Consider the following 22514-nt stretch of genomic DNA (forward strand, 5'->3'; position numbering starts at 1 on the left):
TTTTATTAGTTCTTCCATGTTAAAAAACATAATAGGAACTTTCAGACCAGCTTCTGTACAGACCTCTGATGCGCTTCTCTTTTATGGTTCAAGTACAATGGCAATTGCAGACATTAACATGCTTCTTTAGGATGAAATGTACATTTCAATGGCACCCAGCTGGAAGAACATGCTGCACCTCTTGCAAAGCTGGCTGCAGCCTGCCCAGAAACTCTGGGAAGGGGGTGAGAGATGCCCAGAGTCTGCCTGCAGTCTCCTGCACATGGGAAAAAGAGGCAACAGGGGAACCAGAGAGAGGAGGGATGGTCAAAGGCAGATGCTGGAGGGCGGGGGGTGAGGCATAGCTTCTTAATGCCAGCCCTTTGGGGCAACCATTGCCTTCATACCCACCTCTGAAGCATTTAATGTGTTGCTGACAATATACAAATATGCAAAAGTAAGATGTGTGGGGGGGATACTTGGTATTTCCTTGTTACCAGAGGCTTTTGGATGGATGGAGATTCCTCTCTCCAAGGCATCAGAAGGAGTGTGTTGAGGTCACCCTGTGTCTCATGCTCCTTCCACATCTCTTCCTTCTCTGGATCTCATCCCCTCATAAACAGCACTCCTACCCCAGATTCTGCAGGTTTTGTCAGCCTTTTCTTTCAATCCCTCTTTGTGTGTAGGGCCCTGACCTAGTAGAAGGAATGGAATCCTTCAGGCCAGCACCCTTCCCAGGACACTTCGTAGGTAGAGATTTCCATTACAAATCTTTTGAGGGCCCAGCACTCCGAGACGGCAACCTTATGAGGGCTCTGACTTGGGATCATCATGGCAGTCACAATTAACACAGAGAAAACCTTGCTGTCTTTACCAGCTTGTGCCAACAATGGGAGAGATGCTGTGCAACCACCAGCCTGCCTTCCTCCTTGTTTCTGATTTGGGATAGACCAGCAACTGGGGTGTTCTCCCGTGGATCAGGGGTCTGTCTGCAGAGGGATGCAGAGAGCACGCCTTTTAGTTTTCTCCGTGCTCTGTCCTCCTACTTCACTGCAGCTGAGGGGTCAGGCCGCCCCACGGCACTGAAGTGAGAATGTCATCCCCATCACAGAAGTCATGAGACCCCACCAGGACTCTGGCCTCCCAGAAGAAGCAGCAGTCATTGCCTGGCACTGTGTTCCCTCTTCTCCCTGTGTGTACCCTTCATGGGCCAAGCCTGGGCAAGTGACGGATCTCCCAGCTGCGGGGCTGAGAAGGGAAGCTGTAGCCCCAAATCAGGGTGGTCGCACCAGCCCAGCAGCAGCAGCAGCATGTGGTTTCTCTCCTGCATATCTTCCACCAGGCAAATGTGCTCCTCCTTGTCCCATCAGCCAGGCTGGTGCTCAATTCCCTTTGTTAGATGGTTGCACGCCACAGCCTCAGGGAGAACAGGGGTCTACTGTTTGTCTGAAAGAGGAAGAAAACCTGCACAGGACATCCATGCTGGGGCCCTGCTGTGCAAGCAGCCCTTGCAGGCACTGGTGCTCTGTGCTCCACAGGAAAGCTCAATCCCAGAAGGGTCAGCGGCCAGGGATGGCAGTGACATGCAGGTGGCAGCTACACGTGGCCCCCCTTCGAGAGATAAGCAATCAGTGCCACCACCACCCCGATGTACACTCCTGTGCCAATGGTTATGGAGAGCGCGGCAAGGAAGAGAGCTCGGCGGGAAGCTGAACTGGCCAGATGAAAATCTCCTTTGGAGACAGCCTTGCTGGTCTGGAAGGAGAAGAAATGCTTGTTGCTCAGAGCTGTACCAACCTGCCCTTTAACCAGCATGCAGTTGTTTCATTACTGGGTCAGTGCTTTTTTGTCTGGCCACTGCGCCCCAGGGAGGCTGGGGACAGACAGCAAGGTGTCTGTCAGCCTGGGAGGGCTCAGAACAGCAGTGCCACCTGCACACATTTCCCGGTGGATTTTGCCTCCAAGGGAAGCATGGGCTTCAGCTACTTCTGACAGCACCTATGTGTGCACACAGCCAGAGCTGTGAGTGGTTGCACCTTTGTAAGGCCTCAGTGCACAGGGTGATGGCTGTCTGGTACCGACCAGATACCAGTGCACCCTACACAGAGATGTAACGAGAAGTGCCTAGGCTCGGAGCTGACTCTTGATGGCACAGTCTGTTGGTCCAGCTGTGCTGCCACCTGATTTTTCCTGCATGGTGTTTTCAGCTGAAGTCTATTTGCTATTGAAGGGCTGATGAAAACAGCAGTGGAGACAGATCCTCATCACTCTGGAAAAGGATGGCAACTTCCAGCTTCTCCGAGTGCTCAGGGCATATTCCAAGCTGCTCTAGTTTTTACCTACTACTTGAGTTAAGTTGCCAGTGGGCACCAATGCACTCAATGTGAAAAGACACCAAACAAAGATATGGTCCTTGCCTCAGTGAGTGAACAAAGGGGGTAATTATAGAAAACGGAGCTAGATATAAATTGCCCCACCTACAGCATCAGGTGGAGAGTGCACTGTGCTATCTTGCACTATGTGGAAAATTGTAAAATCAACTGCTCCTTGGGGTCCTAATCAATTAATGCTTCCCTTGCCTCTCACCAGCTCTGTGCCAGGCACTCATGTAATATATTTTTCCACTTCTGTTCCTATCCTCTTGATTTAACTTCTTAATGCCTCTCCCATCTATTCTTGGTACAGCAGCATCTATGCAATTGTGGAGTAAATCCCCTGGCTCTGCATGAATTATTCTGGGTCAATAGCAATGTAAGTGAGCCCAGGCTCTGGGCTAAACCCTCAAGGACTCAGCAGCTCCTCTGAGCTGCTGCAGCCTGAGGGACATTGCCTCTCAAGCCTCTGCCAGCCTGGCATTGGCTCCCACAGGTTAGCCAATGTGCATCAGGAACAAGCACAAGAGAGGAGCTGTGGACAATACGCTCCCCTTTGTGTCCAGCCCCAGAGCAGCCTGGCTCCTGTGGCATGAGCTGCGTCAGTCTGGGTTGTGGTGTAGAACCTTCACATTACTGGAGAATGGGAGGACAGGTAGGAAAACGCCATTTTCCTGAACCTGGATGGAGGGTGAGAAGCTGGGAAAGGGGGCAAGAGGAGCCCCAGTTCCCTAAATAACTTCCAGAAAACCCAAAGGAAAAGCCTGACCTCCAGTAATCCACACCAGAACTGGAGGGGCTCCAATCCCGTAACAACTGTGGAGACATCCAGGAGCACCCTTTGTCTCAACCCTCAGAGTTATGGCCATGGCACAGAGGTGAGCCTTAGATTCAGAAAGGTGTTGGTCACCTCCATGGGCCGCTGTGGCTTTCAGGGCCCTTGCTTTAGCACTTGGCACATGCAGGCAAGCAAAGGCATTCCTTACCCCTTGAGAGAAGTAGAAGGCAGCAATCCCCAGGGGCCAGAAGCAACACAGCATGGAGAAAAGGGCCAAGCCCAAGTGGTCCCGGGGGGGGAGCATCAGGAAATTATCCTCGCTTTCGCTGTCGCTGGAGGAGTCGCTCTGCAAAACCAGATGGATTCAGCACATGCCCACCTCCCCGTGCCGCTCTGCATCTCAGCACCTCGCCTCCCAGTTCCCACTCTCTCCTGATCCCGTCATGTTCTCATACAATTCCCACTGGCAAATTCAAGGAGTAAATTTCAAAAATATTTTAGACTCTTCAGCATGGTTTGATGAGGAACAACATAGCTCAGCAAATTCAAGAGTGAAATGGATTCTCGGCTTCCTGCCAGAGCAAATGCTGGGGGTCTGGGATTTCCCTGCATTAGAGTGTCTTAAACTGAAATATCTTCAGCTTTGGCAGAACTGACTGTTTGTCAGCTTAAAAAAACTTAAACAAAGTGACTTATCCCCATTAGAGACAAGTAGATCAATATCCTGCTAGACTAATTTAGGAAGTGAGGGAAAGCATTTGAAGTGGAGTGACATTGCAGGGGCAGCATGCCCTGTCCCCTTCGAGAGTCACTGCTCAGTGGCTGTGCTGAGCCCCCTTGCCTTTGGGCACCACTGGGCCAGCCTCAGACCCCCCTGCAAGTGATGTGTCTTGGTGGGGAAGGGACACAGAGGTGGGGACGTCCCTGCTGCCACCTGAGCAGGCTACATCACCAACACCGAAAGAAGCAGAGCTGTGCTGGGTCATCAGGCATCAGCTCCAGTGAGTTCTGGGATCCTCTCCCACCTCTCAAGATCCTGGATGATGTTTCCCAGCCTTGGCACCACTGCTTAAGCCATAGCAGGGAACAACACAGCAACGAGGCTGCTTTGTCAGCTCTCGTTCTTCCTGTGCAGGATTCATCCTGTCTTTATGTATATAAAGCTTTCTCTCAGCTGCTGCCATCATGCATGTGGATTTTGCTGTTATGAAAGAATTGCTGTTTCTCTTTAGCTCGAGTGCCACAGCAGCAGCAGGCTACCCTTGTCAAAGCATTCCCATTTCCCAAGGGTCCTGCAGAGACCAACACCCCTTTTGCTCCCAGCAGCAGGCAGCCAGGCTGCTCTTAGGGAAGCTGACCTCCTGAGGTCAGCAGTGAGGAAAAAGGAGCAGAAATGATAGGAAGAAGAAATACTGGTTGCACAGGAAGGGTGGTGAGGCAGGAGGTGGTAGGATTTTTGGGGGAGTTCTGGGTAAAGAAGGGACAATAAATTTTCAAGAATTTGAGTCAATGACCAGAAAGAATGACCACAGGAGTTTAGTGCTATCCCACCTGTCCAAGCTCACCTCATACTCCTGGAGCTCCTCTTCCTCCACCTCATAGGAAACAGTTTGGATGCGGATGTCACTCTCTACCAGGCAGGACCCTTGTGCCTCATGCCCTTCAGGAGCTTCAGATGGAGACTCTTTGCTTTCTGTAAAAGTGGTCTCGCAGCTTTCCATCTTGCTGTCCTTGGCCTTGAGAGCAGTCTCATCCTTCACGAGGATGAAACTGGGGCCGTACAAAGCTTCGACAGCCAGCTGCAGGGAACTGGCATCCAGCAGCTGGTGAGTCCTGGCACCACCAGTGTTTTGGAATATGTAGGAATACAGTTTCCCTTGGCAGCGATGACTGGGGTAGTCCTGGCTGTGATGCTGGTGGTAAGAATAGCTGCTGCGAAGGTGGCCATTGGATTTGGCCAAGAGTGGGTTTTGGAGCTCACGCACACTTTCCATGCTGCCAGCAGTGGTGGTGGTGGGGAGATCCTGCAGGAGCAGAGCAGGTAGGAGGGAATAGGCTGTTATTTCAGCAAGGCAAGGGAGCAGAAAAGCCTTTCACCCATGCAACAGCCAATGTTGAGAGGCTAGTGGGAACAGAAAAATTTGGTGATACTGGAGAGAACAAGACCCCTCCCCACCTCTGCACAGCTTGAATGCTATCTCCCCAGCTGGGAGCAAGATAAGGATGCAGCCCTGTAGTAAGGTGATCTGATTCAGGCTGGATTAACATGAGGGCTTGCTGTATCTATAATGCGTCTTAAGCTGGCCCTGTGCAGCCTGACAGGAAAGGACCTACTGCATCATTTCTGCTGGTTCATAATGTGTGCTGTGACAATGACTGACAGCACAGAAGTAGATAAGAGACTGACAATCTCGAGGAGAGGTGACACTCGAGGAGCCTCCCTGACTTCCCAAAGGAGAGGGTTGCAGGGTGAATTTATATCCCTCTGGACAATACACATACACCTAACCGGCTTTCGCAGGAAGTTCTCTAGGACTCATCCAAGGCTGAGCTGGGGCTGGCCCCAGTGAGCCACCAAGGGAAGCCAGGGGGCTGCTGTGAGGACATGGAGGTGGTATTTAGGCTGGGGTGGGAGTGTTGGATGCTCAGCCAGCTGTGAAAAGGAAAGGAAAGATGTGGTGATTAAAGGAGAGACTCCATGGGGCTCAGTCCATTTTGAAATGATGATATTTTAAGTAAATGATCCATCACATCAAAGTGCTGTTTAAACCAGCTCCACCCCTGGGCACAGTGGCAGCCAGACAGCTTTGGCTGTGGGCCACCAGCTTCAGAAAATGCTGAGTCCAAATGAAATCCTCAGCTACAAATGTCAACATGGGTTTCTTCCTCAGGGAAATTCACCTCCCTCTCCCTTCCTCCATTTCAGAGTGCTGAAACCTTGTACTGCTCTCATGTTTTTTTCCCCATGAAAATTACTCAGAGGAAATACTTCCACCCCTTTCCTTCAGAGGAGTATTTACTATTTTGGCTTCCCAACCCACCTTGGAACAAAGAAAAAGTGCAGTGAAACATCAGCATTCTCAGGAGAGAGAAACAATTACTTTGCCCTCTTCACTACCTGAGCCCAGGTTTTACCATCTCTTTAGCATTTTCCCAGCTCCCAGACCATGCCACTTTATTGCCTTGCAACCTCAAATGTTGCTGTCCTCCTTAGAGACCTTGGTCACTGACTCCTCTGCAGGATGCTGTGTAGCAGGGTCACACTTCCTCCTGCTGTAAGAGTCCCTGAGGTGCACTAGGTTTTCTGACAGACAGCACATCACCTTGGCTTAAATCTCAAGAAAGAAAATAGAAATAGTGGAACTGAAGATTTTAGAGAGTGAGGAGCTGAGGTGGTCCCGTTTCCTTGGCCAAACTCTACCACATCATGCAGGTTTGGGAGCCGTGCATGGTTTTAAATGGACCTGTCCAATGGCTTTGTTTCAGGCAGTGGCCATCACATTCTGGAAATCTGCTCAGGAAAATGGAACTGTTCAAAAGCCCTCTCGTGCTGCTAAAACACTGCATTTTGGTGAATGCACTTCACTTCTCCCTTCCCAAAACCACCCCCTGCCTTGACAGTCTCCCACTTTACTTATAAAATCAGTAATGGCTTGTGCAGCAGATGGCCATTAAGTATTTTCAAAATATTTAAGGGAGATGCATATTTGTAGCAAAGATGGTTTTATTTTCTGCATAGACACAGAGAAGCTCAAAGCTGCATCCCAGTTTTCAGGCAAGGAAACCATGATCCTCTTCTTTGCTTACCTTAACATGCAAATTAGATTTCTAATAAAACAACTTAATTTTTAACAAAACAGTAAGGACAGACCAGTCACCAAGTGTCATTTGAGAGCAGCAGCGAAAGCAGGAGCCCAGTGCTAGAGAGAGAAAATTGACAGTTTTAGTACAGCATCCAAGCCTTATCTCAAGAAATGATTCTGGGAGCAAGTTAGGGTAGGAAGGAGTGGGATCTTGCTGAGAACTGCTGAAGGGAGTCAGTTCCAAATGTGTTGAGAAACACCAGCAGACGGACTGCGGGCAGGCTGCTGGCCACTGGGCAGCAGGTGCTTCCTGTGTGAAGTTGCTGTGCTTCTCACTTTGGGTCCTCAGCAACAGGCTGGAGAAGGAGCAGAGCCGCACAGAAAAGCCATACGTTCACAGTCGCAAGCTCTGGGAAACAGCGTGGGAGGGAGAAAGAAGGGAAAGGAGCTGGGAGGAATAGGAAACCTAAAAGGCTGATTGGGAGGTGCCAGGGAACCAGTGTGGGAAGAGTGCATCTATGCTGCTGGACTGCTGCTGGACATGGATTCTGTTGAGTCCCAAAGGATGCTAGAAGGGCTAGTGGGAGGTGTCTCACTGACCTGGGCTGTGGGGAAGAGGCACCGAGGGCTTGCAGGCAGCAAACATCCTAGGGAGAACATATCTTGGAAGAGCAACAGTGGATAGCAAAAGAAATCATGGGAAAAAACTCCTGAAGTATGGGGAAGTCTGTGAATGTGGGCTGGGCAGGGGTGAGGCTTCATCCCAGGAAACTGGGGTGAGCTCAAACCTCTCTGGTCCCTCAAACTGTCCTTAGAGCAGAGCCAGGATCCTGAAGCTGCTGCACAAAGCATGGACAGGGCAGAACTACAGCTAGAAGAATTTAGCCTGTGCTAGTCCTGTACCCTTTGGAATTATAAAAGATTTACCTGTACTAAAATCTCTTTTCCCGTCTGCCTTCCACTCTTGGGAGTTGGGACTGATGCTCTCCCTGGGAGACTGCAGGGACAAGAGGAAAAGCGCAGAAGAAAATCTCACAGTGATTCTGATAAATAAGCAAAGGAGCCACCAACTGCATGCTTCATGCCCAGTCCTGGCATTTGTCAGCAGTAGGGAGGGGACAGTGAGGGCCAGTGTCACAACATATTTACAGCAGTGTGCTCAGCCCTGCTGGAAAGCAGCCAGGCTGAAACCTTCCTCTGCAGTGAAGGTGTGAAAGAGTCCCACTACCAGAGGGATTAGAGATGTTTCCCACTCCTCAGTCACTGAGATCAGCACATCACATAGAGAACATGTACTGAATGGTCTGAGTTTGCAGAGACAAGGGCCATCAAGCCTCTAGGGATGACATTAGAGAAGGAATGGAAGGTGAGCACCAGCCCTTGTATGCACATGCACAGGGAAGGAGAGAGTCAGACCAGCCCTGCAGTTGTCCCCAAACCCCATTTGGGTTATCTGAATCCTACAGGGAATTTAGCCACGCGGGGACTTAAAAAAGGAAGCCTAGTAATAAAATAAGCCTGGTGATAAAGCAAGCCTGTTAATAACCAAGCTTGGGGAAAGAGGAATGAAGTCAGAAGATGAAAGCAAGAAAGCAGTAAAAGACAAATTGTCACAGATCGACCATTTTCTGTCCTGATTACCAGCAAGACTGGATAGTGTGGATATCCATTAGCCCCATGAGGCTAGCCCGGGCAGTACTGGCAGCAGGTAATGGTGCACAGGGAGGATGTGCACACACAAGCACACATGCACACCTTGGGCACAGCTGGGAGGAGGCAGACTGCGGTGCCCTAGTTGAGCTGAACCATTGCTGCAGCTCTGCTGCTGCCTGACAGCTGCTGGCTCCCTAGCGAGCTGCCTCCCCCTGTGCACGGCTGCTCCTGTAACCAGCTGGCTGAGCAGGGCCCCCACACTCCCCAGCCCTGTTGCAGCAGTCCCCAGTAGAGTGGGAAATGCACAGCTGTGTTGTGTACTCTCAGCTTCTTAAAGCAAGTACTGGGTAAAACGAGCCAAAATAAGGAGGTAGCAAATTTAGCTTCGTATTTCACAGATCTCACCTCCACACCACATCCCCTGAGGCAGTTCTCAGAGGGACCCTTGGCACACATGCCGGCTATGATAAGCCAGTTAATGATGAATTAAGTAGCTGTTCCAGGAATCAATCATCATTTAATTGCCCTGTCAAACAAACACTCTGCCTTGCTCCCCGGGCTCTTTAGCAGGTTGTGGCTGTGCTGCATGTCCCCAGACTCCAGTGTGATGTTAGCCCACCCTGGCTGAAGGCTTTCCCCTTCAGGACAGCAGCAGGGGAGGTTGGTGCCATCAGGTACTGGTGTCCCGCTGCACTGCCATGCCCTGGCTACTCTGAGGGCAGGGGACACTGTGAATGCCTGCTCCTGATCCAGCTGATGGTCAAGCACCATGGCCAGGTAGAGCAGCCATAGCCCCAGTACAGATGTGGACCCACTCCTGATGGAAGAGGAAACAAAGCATAGGAGATTTGTTGAGCACTTGTCCCTGAGTCCAGATCTTCCTAGAAGCTCTCAGGAGGTGCTTTAGATCTTCTCAGCAGAGGCTCAGGTCCAGGCAGGACACAGTACCTCTGCCTCTGGGCATCCAAGCTTGTGATTCTGCCCAAGAGAAAAGCATCTCAGAAAGGCTGCTGAGAAGCAAAGGCACAGCATCACTTGGGCAGTTGCCATTTTGGAGAGGGGGGTGAAGGAAGGGCTGTGAAAGCTCATGGACAATGTGCCTGGCAGGAATGGACCAAAGCCCTCTCTCAGCCATAGGAGCTTGTGCAGCAGCTTGGATACCTGGCATGTCTCAGCCCTGAGCCCTGCAGGGTGAACCACAGCTCAAGGGGAGAAGGAAGTGCTTTCATCAGCCCCACAGACATGACTGCAGTAATCAGTTTTGCTCCAGCCAACACTGAAGAGCTCCCATGGGTGCTCATCTGACACCACTGCTTCTGTCTTGGGCACAGCACCAGCATGCAGATTGAGGGGCTGCTCATCCCTGGGGTGTGACAAAGTCTTCACCACTCCTGGGAAAGGTTGCTGTGGCATGAGCATCAGGTGAGGTGGCCTGGGGGCTGGAAAGGTCAGAGGGGTGATGTGGGGGAGGCAGGTCTCAGTGTGGGACAGGAGGGAAGGGTGGAGAGATATGACAGCCCCAATGAGGCTGGCAAAGCTGGCACCCAGAGAAACAAAAGAGCAAAGTAGGAACAGCAGTGAGAAGGGAAATAGTGAGCAAGAAGCATGGAGCAGGGGAAGCAAGGTGACACCTGAGGCAGACAGAGAGCTGGACCCTGGCCACCGACATGGAGAAGGAAAGGACCATGAAGCTGCTGGAGGAGAAAGAGCTGGTGAGGACCAGGAGGGAAGGAAGGTGACACAAAGCCTCTGAACTTGGATTAGAGGGAGGATAGCTGAGGCATTTGTGATGTAGAGAATCTGATTCACACCTTTGATGCAGCTGGTTTGATAGAGCTGGAAAGGAGTGAATAAAATGCTTGTTCTGATCTCCTGACAGGTGGAAAGCCGGTACCAAAGGGCTGCTGGCTCCAACAGAGACTAAATTGCTCTGAGAATTGGGATGTGATGGGCTTCTTTTAAAGGATCACAAGTCAAATTGGGCAATTTCCAGGTGGAAATCGGGTCTTTATTGTCTCTGATAAAAATGTTTCTTTGTGGCAGTGTTCTGACCCAGCTATGCTCAGAACTAAGGTGTCGCTCTTAATGGTAGGGAGCAGCAAATTCATCCCTGGGGCTGGCAGGGAAGAGCCGGGCAGGGAGAAGCCGTTCCAGGAGCTCTACAGGGCTGGGGCTCCCTCCCCTCCCTGTCCCCAGCTGCGGTGCCAGCAATCTGCATACTCTGCCCGTGGGCATCCCATCAACAGGGGAGCAGTGGGAACTCCATCGCCTCCCGGCAGCCGTCCCGGCAGCACCCAGCTTGGCACCGGAGTGCCTGCACACAGGCTATGCAGCTCCTGCCTGCCGTGTCCCCCGCCTCCGCCGCGTCCGGCGCTCGCCAGGCGGCCACCAGGTGTCCCCGGCGCTCCGCGCGGCGCCCGCCGCGCCGTCCGCACAGCCCCGCACTGCCCGAACCGCCCCGCACAGCCCCGCACTGCCCGAACCGCCCCGCACAGCCCGCACTGCCCGAACCGCCCCGCATTGCTCCGCACTGCCCGAACCGCCCCGCACAGCCCGCACTGCCCGAACCGCCCTGCAATGCCCGAACCGCCCCGCACAGCCCCGCACTGCCCGAACCGCCCCGCACAGCCCGCACTGCCCGAACCGCCCCGCATTGCCCCGCACAGCCCGACCCACCCCGCACAGCCCCGCACTGCCCGAACCACCCTGCACTGCCCGACCCGCCCCGCATTGCTCCGCACTGCCCGAACCGCCCCGCACAGCCCGAACCGCCCCGCATTGCTCCGCACTGCCCGAACCGCCCCGCACAGCCCGAACCGCCCCGCACAGCCCCGCACTGCCCGAACCGCCCCGCACTGCCCGAACCGCCCCGCACAGCCCCGCACTGCCCGAACCGCCCCGCACAGCCCGCACTGCCCGAACCGCCCCGCATTGCTCCGCACTGCCCGAACCACCCTGCACTGCCCGAACCGCCCCGCATTGCTCCGCACTGCCCGAACCGCCCCGTACAGCCCGAACCGCCCCGCAATGCCCGAACCACCTCGCATTGCTCCGCACAGCCCGAACCGCCCCGCACAGCCCCGCACAGCCCCGGCCGTGGGGCCCGGCCGCTCCCCACTCTCAGCATCGCGGGGCCCGGACGGCGCCTGCGGGCAAAGCCCGGGCCCGGTGCGTGTGTGTCCAAATGGCTGGGGACGGCTACAGCGCCCCAAGGCCCCATGGCTGGCCTTGGCTCTCCAGCGTGAGCTCGGCCCGGGCCCGGGCTCTCAGCTCACCGGGCTCGCCGGGACGAACCTCGCCGTGCCCCTCAGGCACGAGAGATACGGGAAGGGCTCATCGAGCAGGTGGTGCGGGAAGAAGGAAGCACGGAGGTGATGGCGATAAAGCACATGGTGGTGTGGGTGGCTAGGTGTATAATTAGCAGGTTTGGACTCTCTCGGCATCCCCTTTTTTAAGCAGGAGACGTAAACAAGTAAATGAGGCGCCTGTCGGAAGTTTTGCAGGCTGTCCTGTGCACGTGGGATCAGGGAGGAGAACGGGCAGCGTAGGGGAGCTACTCCAGCAGCTGGCCCGGAGCTGGAGGGCAGAGAGTGGTCATGGGGTGCCCAGCTGAGGCAGAGCAGAGTGGGTAACCTGGCTGGCAGCACTGGGCCAGGGAAGTGGACCAGGACAAGATCAGGGATGGGCAAGTTCTGAAGGTTCCAACAGCCACATTGGGACAGTCCTCAGCCTCACAGCACTCCTGATGGATTTGTACCCAAACAAACCACCAGCCCTGCAGCACCCTCAACAATAAGCCCCTGTGAGGGGCTTTAAAGGGGCACATGATGCCAAACAAAGCTGATGGAATGCTCTCACCAGAGGCTTCTTCACTTTCCTGTATGGGGACTCAGCAGGGTTGCTGGGAGGCAGTGGAGGTCAGGGCAATGACTCCCAGGTGTGGTCACTGATGGGACTGTCAGCATCTCCAGCCCTTTGAGGAATCAGCCAGTGAAGACAAGTTTGGAGGCTTGTTGGGCTCTCACTTTTCATCTGAGCCAAAAAATACCAGACCAGGGTCAGGGGAGACTAATTCTCCTGCCTGCTACAGCATCTAAATCACTATCCTGGAGAAACATAAGCTCAGACTGGGTCTGGGCTTCAACCTTCTCTTCCTCATCTCAGGCCCTAAGGAATTACCCTAAGACTGCTCTCTGGAGAGAGGGGCATTGGCATCCTGCCCTCAATCTATAAAACCTACTTGGAAACATCCATGTGTACAGAGCCACTGAAAACCAAACTCACTAGCACTGGGCTCCAATGCTTCCAGCACAGAGGCAGCCCAATCCCTCACCCTAGATCAGGCTCCTTGCTTGGTACCCAAAGGGACAACAAGTATCCCACTGGACTGCTCACAAAGGTCCCTCAAGATGTGTTTACTATCAAGACATTCTCTCTGCTGCTGGAAGAGGCACAGAAACTCTTGCTGGCAGATTGTGATTTTGCTCATGGCTGATTTTTCTCTGCTAATGACTACAGTCCTCGATTTCACATCAGGTTTTCTCTGTCACTATTTATACCCAGTATTGAACTGAACACAGTGGTTCTCCTAAATGGCTTCATGCTCTTCTCCAAGCAGGCACTTTTACCCATACCCTTTTCTCCAGTACCATCATACTTGAGTACTACTTCAAGGCTCTTCTGCTCATGAAGTCCCACAGGCCATTCACAGCTGCTGTTAACCATGGGTCCCTGCACCCTATCCTCCCCAGAGACCACTCTGAGAGCATCAGTACCCTGTGCTGGAGCAGACATGTGCCTCATGCTCCCCTCCAGGACCAGCCGCGCTCCCCTTGGCCCTGAAGCCCAGCCTGGGACCATGGGCAGGTCTGTGTTCCAGGGATGATCTCCCTTCAATGTCCTGACACCCAGCACAGAAGTGGTCAGGCAGATGGGACCTGGCTTTTTTCCAGGTAAGAGATTTGTACCATCCAAGACCAAAATGGGAACAGGGACGTAGCACTCAAGGGACTGGCAGCAGTTGTTGGGGGCACAGAAAGATGTCCTCCCCTTCACAGCCGTGGCTTGTTAATAGAGAGGCTTAGCCACAGCACCTAACTCCATCCTCACATCTCCCTGAAAGTCCCACTTATCAATTGAAGTTGGCAATGTAAAGAGTCTGTTAAGGACTGCTCATTTATCTCTGTTTAGAACATATCCATACTCAAATGATTCATTAGCACCCTGAAGGCTAGCGCATGCGGCACCCTCCTTTCCCCACTGCCCTGTTTGTTTTATCCATGTCTCCCTGCCTTCAGCTCAGGGCTATTCCCACCTTGCTTCCTGTGTCCTGATTCTCCTGGGGATTCACGAGGCTCCTCTGTAGTTCAGATATTTAATTCATCTGCCAATGACCCGCTCTGTCTTTAAAAATGAACTTAAGTTGTGGAGATGACACTTTTCTAGCTTACTTTTCCAAACCCAAAGTTTCCAAAATCAGTGTGTATTTATCAGCAGTAAGATGATTTCCTGGTCCAGCAAATAAGTGGATTGCTGTGTTCCCATCTGGCAAACATCTGCAGACCCAGACAAACTTCAAGGTGTTAAAATTATTACTTGGGTCAAAAAGTGCAATCCAAACCAGATGTTGAGAGTCTCTGCCATATTCCAAAATTCCATATTGCCAAAGAATACTCAAGTGGAGACATTCCCTCTGAGTTTGAGAAGGAGCAGTTCACACTGGTTTATTCTATCATCAGGAATATAATGAGAGGAAAGGCAGCAGCTGCCCCCAGCCATCCCACAACCCTTGTCCATCCCACAGTATCAGACTCCAGGATGATGGAGAGGATAGTGCTAAATTTTCTTCCATATGGTATGGAAACAGCTGTTACAAAATAATATCACGTTTTCTTTTCCATGACCTCATCGAGTCACCTTGCTGAGGTGCCCTCTGGACTGCTCCTTTATTTGCTCTATGGATGCTTTCCATTTCTTCCTGGCCCATTTCTCTTCCCAGCCCATGACACCAGCCCCCTGGGATAGGACTCAGCCTGCTTCTTGCACCCATCCAGAGTCAGTGTGTTGAAAGAGGCAGCTGTGCACTGGGTGAGCTGCACTGTTGGCCCACTGTGGGCTGAGCAAGGACGCTCTGCTGGTGTTTCCCTGCCACCGTGTTCCTGCTGGGTGGGGACAAGCTTCAGTGTCACCCTCTTGTCCTTCCCTGCCACCACGGAAGTCATGGAGAGCAGGAAGGATTTGCAGAGAAATCTCTGCCCATCTCAGGAGCAGCACCAGTGTGGCTGTCAGACATGGCATTGAATCTCTGGTGTGCTTTGGGCCAATTTTTCACACCAGCTGTTGAGCTTCCAGACATATAGCTTGGGGACAAATCCTGAAACCAACTCTGGTTTTCAAAATATGCCTGAAGTGTTTTACTCCAAAAGGAAGCTGGTTTAAGTGATGCACCCAAGAAACACTGGGGATCATTGTAGCCCTTCCTTCCAGGCTGAGCAAAGTGTTTGGTTTGCTGCCTTTTTCACTTGACAGTGAAACAGCAACAGAAGGACAATTTGGAGGAAACCCGTAATGGATTTTTTCCTCTCTAATGCTGTTCCTTGGCCCTTCACTCAGAAAAGTCAATCACTTGCCCATCTCCTACATCTACAAATAGAGAAATTCTGTCTGATGACTTTGCTTGAAATTACCACCCTGAAAGCAGCAATGGACTTACAGCTCCTGCAAGTGGTATCTGCCAGTCTCAGGCTCAGATCCGGAACTTTAGAAACTGGGCAGGAAAAGGGGGTCAGAAGGGGCAGAGCTTTGGACTACCTGGTGAACTCAAAGATGGTCCTGGAAAGATGTGAGTACATGCCAACACAAGCAGAGGGGCTGTGAGGGGGGGCAGACAAACCAAAATGGCCTGAAGTGCCCACGCCCATGCCAGGGGCCCAAGGACTGCTCTGCCATAAGGATTGGCCCTTTTGGGGCTTGTTCCAGGGAGCTTGTAGGTGGCAGAGATAGATTTTAATGGCAAATTTTTTTTCTGAGTATTTGGTCACTTCTCTGCAAGTGATGGTGATGTCTGCAGGCGGGACTGAGGGCAGGAAGGAGTTGGGTACCATGCAAAAACGGATCCGTACAAATTCACCGTGCTAGAGCTGCAGCAAATTACTCATTCTTTAATAATGGTGTTTATTACCTGCCTCTGACAGTGGCTCAGGGAGACAAAGTGAAGTGGATTCAGCTCCCCAAAGCTTTAGCTCTGCCAGCCGTTTTTATGACACAAAAAACTTGCCAGAGAAATGCAGTCAGTGCATTTTGGGTTGGGTAATTTCTCCTCCTGACAATCTACAAAGTAACCAGCAACTATCCCTCAGAGACCAAAGCTATTTTTTTCCTTGCGTGTGGCAGGCAGGCTCAGACCCCACTTCTCCGGTTTTCTCTGGTGTTTATATAGTGCTACCTTCCTCCTGGGAAAAGGGTTTTTACTGGTGGCAGATCCAAGCTAAATGAAAGGGGAATTTATCTTTTTTCAGAAGCAAAGGAAGCAGCCCAGTATAATGGGTTTGGGAGAGCAGCATGGCTTTTGTAAAACCCGCAGCAGCTTCAGAGAAGGAATTATAAACAGGCACTGGGTAGGGAAGGAAAGTGCTTCCCATTGAAACTCCTGAACGAGTGGCTTTTCCCACACAGCACAAAAAGACACAAAATGGGAGGTCATCCTCAGGGCTAAAGGGAGATGGTGCTGCTCAGGTCGTTGTCATTGGCACAAGTCACGGCACCGTCAATGGCTGTATCTACCGAGGTCCCCCGACTGCTCCCCTGCCCAGCGGCATCCCGGCAGTGGCCGGCAGTGCCGTGGCTCCCGCCGGCTGCTGAGGCTTCTCAGAAGAAGGAAAACCACCCCCAAACTTCAGCCGGCGGCTGAACTGCCAGCCGGGGAGGGAGTCCCGAAGGCAGGCTGGGTCCAAGGTGCAATTGCAATTGCTCCGACATATCTGGCCTCCAAAACTTTGGTTGAAATCCTTGCATTTTGGCCACCCCAGAGCCTCCGACGAGGTAATTTGTCCCGGTTTCTCCAGGTCGTAGCCTTTCATCTTTACATTTCCCAACATATTTTCTGACCCCCCCCCCGGCGCCTACTGGAGCTCGGCGTGAGGCTGCCTTTCCCCGGGGACGTGCTGCCATCCCACCGGAGCAGCCGGGGGACGAGCCCCCGGAGCCCCCGCGAACGCCGGCCGCCCGGGTGCCAGCGGGGGTGCCCCCACCCGAGAGCCGTACGCGGGTCCTTACCTGCGTGTCGAGGAAGGGCTCACCCGCCAAGTTGGAGCACCGGCGGCAGGAGCGGAGAGGCGGCGGCTGGCATGACGGCGGCCGGCAGCGGCTCGGCGGCCCCGCCGCGGCCTGTGGCCGGGTGGGCGCCCGGCGGCCCTGCGGCGGGCCCGGCCGTGGGGAGCGGCGGGAGCGGCGGAGCCCCGGCCGGTGCCGGAGTGCGGCAGAGCGGGGACACCGCGCGGGGCCGGCGGGGAGCCCCGGCCGCGGCCGGACCGCGCTTCACCTCCGCGGCCGCAGAGCCGCGCTCGCCCGCTGCTGCGATCAGCGGCTCGAGGGCTGGCTGAGGGGAGCCGCGCCGCTGCTCCCGACGTGACTGCCTCTCCTGCTGCTTCCGATAACACCGCACAAACTCTCTCCTTTCTCTTCGGATCGCTGCATTTCCCAGGGCACAGCCCTTCCCACTCCCCCAGCAAAGGAAAGACCCGGTGCCAGCGAGCAGAGTTTAAAGGAAAATGATAAAAGCGGTTTCTCGCTGCCCGAGCCGGTGCTGAGGGGACCGGCAGCCCGGCCTGGGGGCTGCACCCCAGGGACAGCCAGCTCGTTTGCTGGCTCAGTCAGGCATTTTTCTGCCCTGCTCCGTAAGGTGGCAGGCTGATTTGCCCCACACACATCTGGGTATCGTTCCGATCAGCGGAGGTAACCCGGGTTTGCACCGGCACGGCAAGAGTCAACACCACAGCCCCAACAGCCCGTTCTTCCTGAGCCCATTTTCCCCGCACCCCTCCAAATGTCCCGGGGAGCTCGTGATGCTCCCGCAACGCCCCGGCAGCTCCCTGAGCCCTGCACCGATGCCCTGCTATTCCTAAACTTCCTGGATGTCCCCCCTAACAGTTTTCCCCACCTCAGGACCAGCCAGCACCGAGATGACTCTTGGCAGATACACACGCGGCTGGAGCCTGGTCCAGCCACAGCGACCTGCTTGAGCGGCAGAGAGCCGCCTGCTTTCACCCTTCCCCAGTGCTGCTTTGCCAGGAGCAGTCCGTGGCAGGCAGACCCAGGTGCGACCCACCCGTGTCCACCAGCAGTACTAGCCAGCTGTCACCCTCTGCAGCCCACAGTGAGGCTCCCTTGGGGCTACGCTGTGTCTTCTGACTTTCTGAAGGACCGCGCTTGTCTCTAACACCTCCCAGCTTCTTCCAGGAGCTGAACTGACAGCTGATGGGCTATGAACCAGGGCAGCTGGGTCTCAAGAGGGGCTTTATTCATTAGCAGAGGGGCTGGGGCACTGGCTAGGGATGGAGATAGGCAGGGCAGCCTCCCCTCTGCTCCAGCTCTCAGATAGCTGCACATCTTTCCAGTAGCAGCAGAGACACCCTTTTGCAAAGCTAAAAGGGCTGAATTACGTGGGCTAAAAACAGGACTGGAGTTCATGTGTTCCCCAAAGAAGCAGTGACAGGTGGCCAGCTTTCCCTCCCTGGGGTTAATATCTGTGTCCCACTGTTGGCAATCCCCAACAGGTCTGGGGAGGATTTGAGCCCAGAATGCAAGTCCCAGGCTGGGGGCCTCAGCAAGGAAGCTGACTTTGAGGATGTCAGCCAGAGCACAAAGGCTGCTGCTGTGAACAGAGTGATGTTCAGGGAAAACAGGTCCCTGTGGCCAGACACAGCCAGCATAGCTTGAGGGGAATCTAAGAAGGAAATAGTTGTCTCCATGTCCCTAGGGAGCGGGACAGAGAGGAAAGGACTAGGGCTGCAGTAAAGGAAGTTATGCATATCTGCCATCCTAGGTCTGTCAATCCAGATTAAAAGAATTCTTTGGAAGTGGCCTCAGGATGTGACTTGGGACACAGGGACAGAGTGGATGACTTGTAGGAGTTCTTTCGGCCCTGATGACTCCAACTGCAGCAGCACCCCAGCAGGTGTGAAGTAAAGCTTTGGCTGTGCACACCTCAAGATATAGTGTGGGTGTGGGGTGAGCTGCAGCCCTGTGAGGAAGCAGGGGAGTCAGTGGGACTTCGCATGGGTGGGAACAGAGGTTTGGTGGCAATCGCCTTTCCCGAGTCAAAGTCCCCATAAGGGCCCTGCTCACATCCTTGGGAGCTCATGGAGATGTGGCCACCACTGACTGCCTCCTTCCCAGTCCTGCTGTTTGCCTCAGTTATGAGATCCCATGCAGCCCTGTCCAGCCAGCATGGGGTAATTAAAGGCAAAGAGGCCTCATTCCTCAAGGACAGCCTCTTGGCAAGGATGGAGGGGCTGTGAAGTTATAGGGAAGCAAAACCCCATCTCTCCCTGTCCTGGGGGTCTGCAAAAGAAAAACTCAGTTTCTGGATGAAGCATCTTCATCCTTGGCTTGCTGAGGTCCAGTGAGCTTCCTTGGCTTTTCCACATGCAGAAGGATGGGAGCATGGAGGATAGCTCACAGAGGCAACACTACCACAGTGGTGTGTGTGGTCACCTCCACCACAGCTGTCCCTGCATGGTTCTGGCCAGCTCCTTCCATCAGCTGAGGATGGCTGCTCCATTCTCCACCAGAGCCACACAAATCCCTGGACTAATATGCAGGTGCAGCAGTTGCTTGGCTGGGCAGAGGATTAGCCCTCACCAACTTTTACAGATATGCTGCTTAGCAGCAGAGCTGCAGCACTGTTTCTCCTGCTTTAACAATGAGAAGGTGACATTAGCATCCCAAATCAAAGCCTCTCCAACCTCGAGCGGCTCTAAGGGAAATGCACGCATACATAGATATGTACATGTTTGTGGAGGTATGGCAAAAATCAGCCTGAGTGATGTGGTTTGGGGCTTTGCTTTTATAACCACAGCCATTCAGTCCAGATTAGAGATGGGCAGTGTCCCTGGGAGGTGACATGAGGCAAAAGGCTCTGTGACCTAGAAGAGTCAGCCAGAGATAAAACACTTCTGGGGCACTGAGGATAAGCTGCCAGTTGGAAACTTTCCTGCCCAGAAAAAGAAAAGGGACAGACTCTGAAGGGAATGTAGCAAAATGCACAGAGCCTCCTACTCCACTGAAAATTCTTGTTGTATTTATGCATCCACTGGGATGAATGAAATGAAAATAGATATCAAAATGGCCCTTTGCTCTCAGCTGCAAGGGGGACTCTGTTGAGAACCCATCCAGCAGAAGGAAATGAGATCTCATTACTTTAAATATTAGCTGATGCACTATCCCATTGGACTTGTTATACAATCCAAATGATGCACCTCTTCAAAAAATAATTAGAAAAAATGTTGCTGGAGACATAAAATACAAGAGGAAAAGGCTATACTTGTGTTTCAGGCCTGCCTGGCATGGAAAGGTGGGGTTTTGTTTTTGATGATGTTTTCTCAAACATTAAAATCTGCCTGCCAATACGTTCTGAGCTTCACATGCCTCATTTAGCTACAGACATAGCAACAGATAAATATGCCATGACAAATTTGGTAACATTACTTTATTGACGGCCAAAAAAACCCCCCCAGATCACTCAAGACTAAAAGCCTGAACTCCTGCCGAACAATCACAAGCAAGTGCTGGGATGAAAGATTTCGCGCCAGAAATGGACAGACTCCACTAAATAACTTCCAATAACTGGAAGGTCTCTGCAAAGGTGAGGGCTCAGCTGCAGAGCATCCTCAAAGAAACAGAAACAGAGAGTGAGAACACAATGAAAGGGAAACAAACCACATGGTCATTGCTGCTCAGGTGACTGCATCAGCAGGACAAGAGAATGTCAGGCAGGACAAGAGAATGTCAGAGGCACTCAGTGCACCTTGGTATGTGGGGGGATTTGAGGTACCTATTTATGATGGCTGAGGGAGCACCGAGCAGATTAAAGTCATATTTGCAGCTATTAAAAATGGTCAGATTAGTGAAATCTAGAGACGAGAGAGAAGCTTCAGAGGGATGACCCAAAGCTAATTAATTTGGCAGCATGATGGGAGAAGAAATTAAGCGTGGACAGGGGGAAAGTAAAACATATTGGAAGGAACAACTTCAATGCTTCATAATCACTAGTGGTTTCTAAATTAACTGGAAGCATGAAGGCAAAAAAATTATGTGGGTGTATCTGTGGACAATAGAGTGAAAACCATCTGGTTAATGTACAGTGGTGAGGAAAAAAACCCTGAACATGCTGTCAGATTGCTTTCATAGAGGGATACAGAAAATAATAAAAATATTACAGTACTGTGTTGGTAATGACTCAGCTGTTATGGATAAGTTGAGGTTTTTCAATTAGAAGACAGATTCAGATCATTTAATGTGAAAAATACAGTTAAAAAACCCCAAGTCTTCTCTAAAAGTGAAGCATTAAGCCCTGGAGGGCAGAATGAAGTTTTTAAAGTGTTTATGAGGAAGTCTGGCCATTTAGGAGGCAGCAGAAAACACATAAGATGCAGTTCCCTTACAAGACATGGCACCCAGCATCAGATCTTGTCTGGACTCTGATATGATGTGAATAGCACCTGAAAACACAGATAACTCCAAGCTCACATGTTATGAAAGCTCCTGAGAAGCCTGTGTTTGCAATATGTATGAATAGCATCCTTCTGGAATGAGTGTCATTTTCCTCTTTCTTAGCAAACGTTGTCTTCTGAGGAGGCTGGAGATTAAAATGCTTCAGTGCAGTAAAATTCACAGGGAATTCCTTCCTATCCCTCCCTTGCTCCCCATCACCCACAGCCCTGAGTGTCTCATGTAGCCATGTCAAAGAGGGGCCTCTTACCCCGTGTGAGTGGTGCTGAAGCAGTTTTCAGGTGTCAGGCACTGTTCTTCGGCACGCAGTGGTTGGAGGTAGGTGGTACTTTTGGAAAGCACCTGAATTCTGCAGTAATTAAGCTCCCAGTTGACATGCTGTGAATAGATATTCAGTGTGACCTTTTCCTTGCTCCAATGATGAAATCTTGCTGGATGCCTAAAGTATGTGGCAGAATCTCCAGCTCCTCGCAGCGTAAGAAACTCCCATTCTCCTGGACAGTCGCCTTAGGAGGACAGGACACGGAAGCCATTATGGAAAAGGGCAAGTCCTTATGAGGACAAGAGACCTCCATGAATTCCAAATGTCCCCATCAGAGCTGATGGTCCTGGACCAGAGCCAGGTGTGGTGTAGGCTGGGAGAGCTGGGGAGCAGAGTGGGATTTTCAAGGATATGAAGGGGGCAAGGAGGGAGAAGGAGGTGGTGTGTATGGATGCAGTTGCATCATGTAGGGGATATGTTCAGGGAAATTGCAGACATCTGGAGGACGAGTGGGATACGGAAGGGAACCCTGTGTGCTGTCTAGCTGCTTTGCATTGCTCTGGAAAAGCAAAGCAGCTCTAAACCCAGAATAGCTGCTCCATATGCTTTGGCTGTTTTCGCCCGCAGCCAGAACTTTGTGGTAAATCTGGCCATGAAAGATAACAGTCTCTTAAAAATGCTGAGCTGGTGGGACAACTTGTCCACCATGGATGACCCCAGAACAGTCCTTCTAGCCTGATTCACTGTGATTCTGCAACTGCTGAAGGTAAAACTCTGAGTTACGAAGAAAATCAAAGGGGAAAACCACACAACCTCAAATTTGTACTCCCACGTAACCTGAAACAAAAAAATCTCAGTGAGCTTCAGCTGTAAAAATGTAGATGTGCTTGGGACAGGGCAGAGTGAGGCCTGTCTGTGCACTTCTGGAACCTGTTATG

General features: G+C 52.3%; 1 protein-coding gene across 2 annotated transcripts; it reads right to left on the bottom strand.

Moving 5' to 3' along the window:
* On the bottom strand, positions 1-16953 carry SYNDIG1L (synapse differentiation inducing 1 like). Of its 2 annotated transcripts, none has more exons than XM_088057837.1 (4): positions 16860-16953; positions 4695-5153; positions 3338-3475; positions 1-1425 (listed from the first exon to the last, which is right to left on the bottom strand). In XM_088057837.1, exons 2-4 carry the CDS (start codon positions 5121-5123, stop codon positions 1375-1377), a joined length of 618 nt encoding a protein of 205 aa, XP_087913963.1. In that variant the 5' UTR covers positions 5124-5153; positions 16860-16953; the 3' UTR covers positions 1-1374. The 2 variants fall into 2 exon arrangements, with proteins under 2 accessions (XP_087913963.1, XP_005520324.1); XM_005520267.3 differs by having other exon boundaries at positions 1-1734.
* Positions 16954-22514: the final 5561 nt, after the last annotated feature.

The sequence above is a fragment of the Pseudopodoces humilis genome, chromosome 7, assembly GCF_049639895.1.
Source record: "Pseudopodoces humilis isolate 2021_Gansu_Grassland_sample_001 chromosome 7, ASM4963989v1, whole genome shotgun sequence".
Taxonomy (NCBI): Eukaryota; Metazoa; Chordata; class Aves; order Passeriformes; family Paridae; genus Pseudopodoces; species Pseudopodoces humilis.

Coding starts and splice junctions, on each gene's coding strand:
- SYNDIG1L (XM_005520267.3), bottom strand. CDS start 5,123: ATGGAAAGTGTGCGTGAGCTCCAAAACCCACTCTTGGCCAAATCCAAT. Junction 3,476..4,694: donor AGGAGCTCCAGGAGTATGAG/GTGAGCTTGGAC, acceptor CTGGTTTTGCAG/AGCGACTCCTCCAGCGACAG. Junction 1,735..3,337: donor CCTTCTACTTCTCTCAAGGG/GTAAGGAATGCC, acceptor TTCTCCTTCCAG/ACCAGCAAGGCTGTCTCCAA.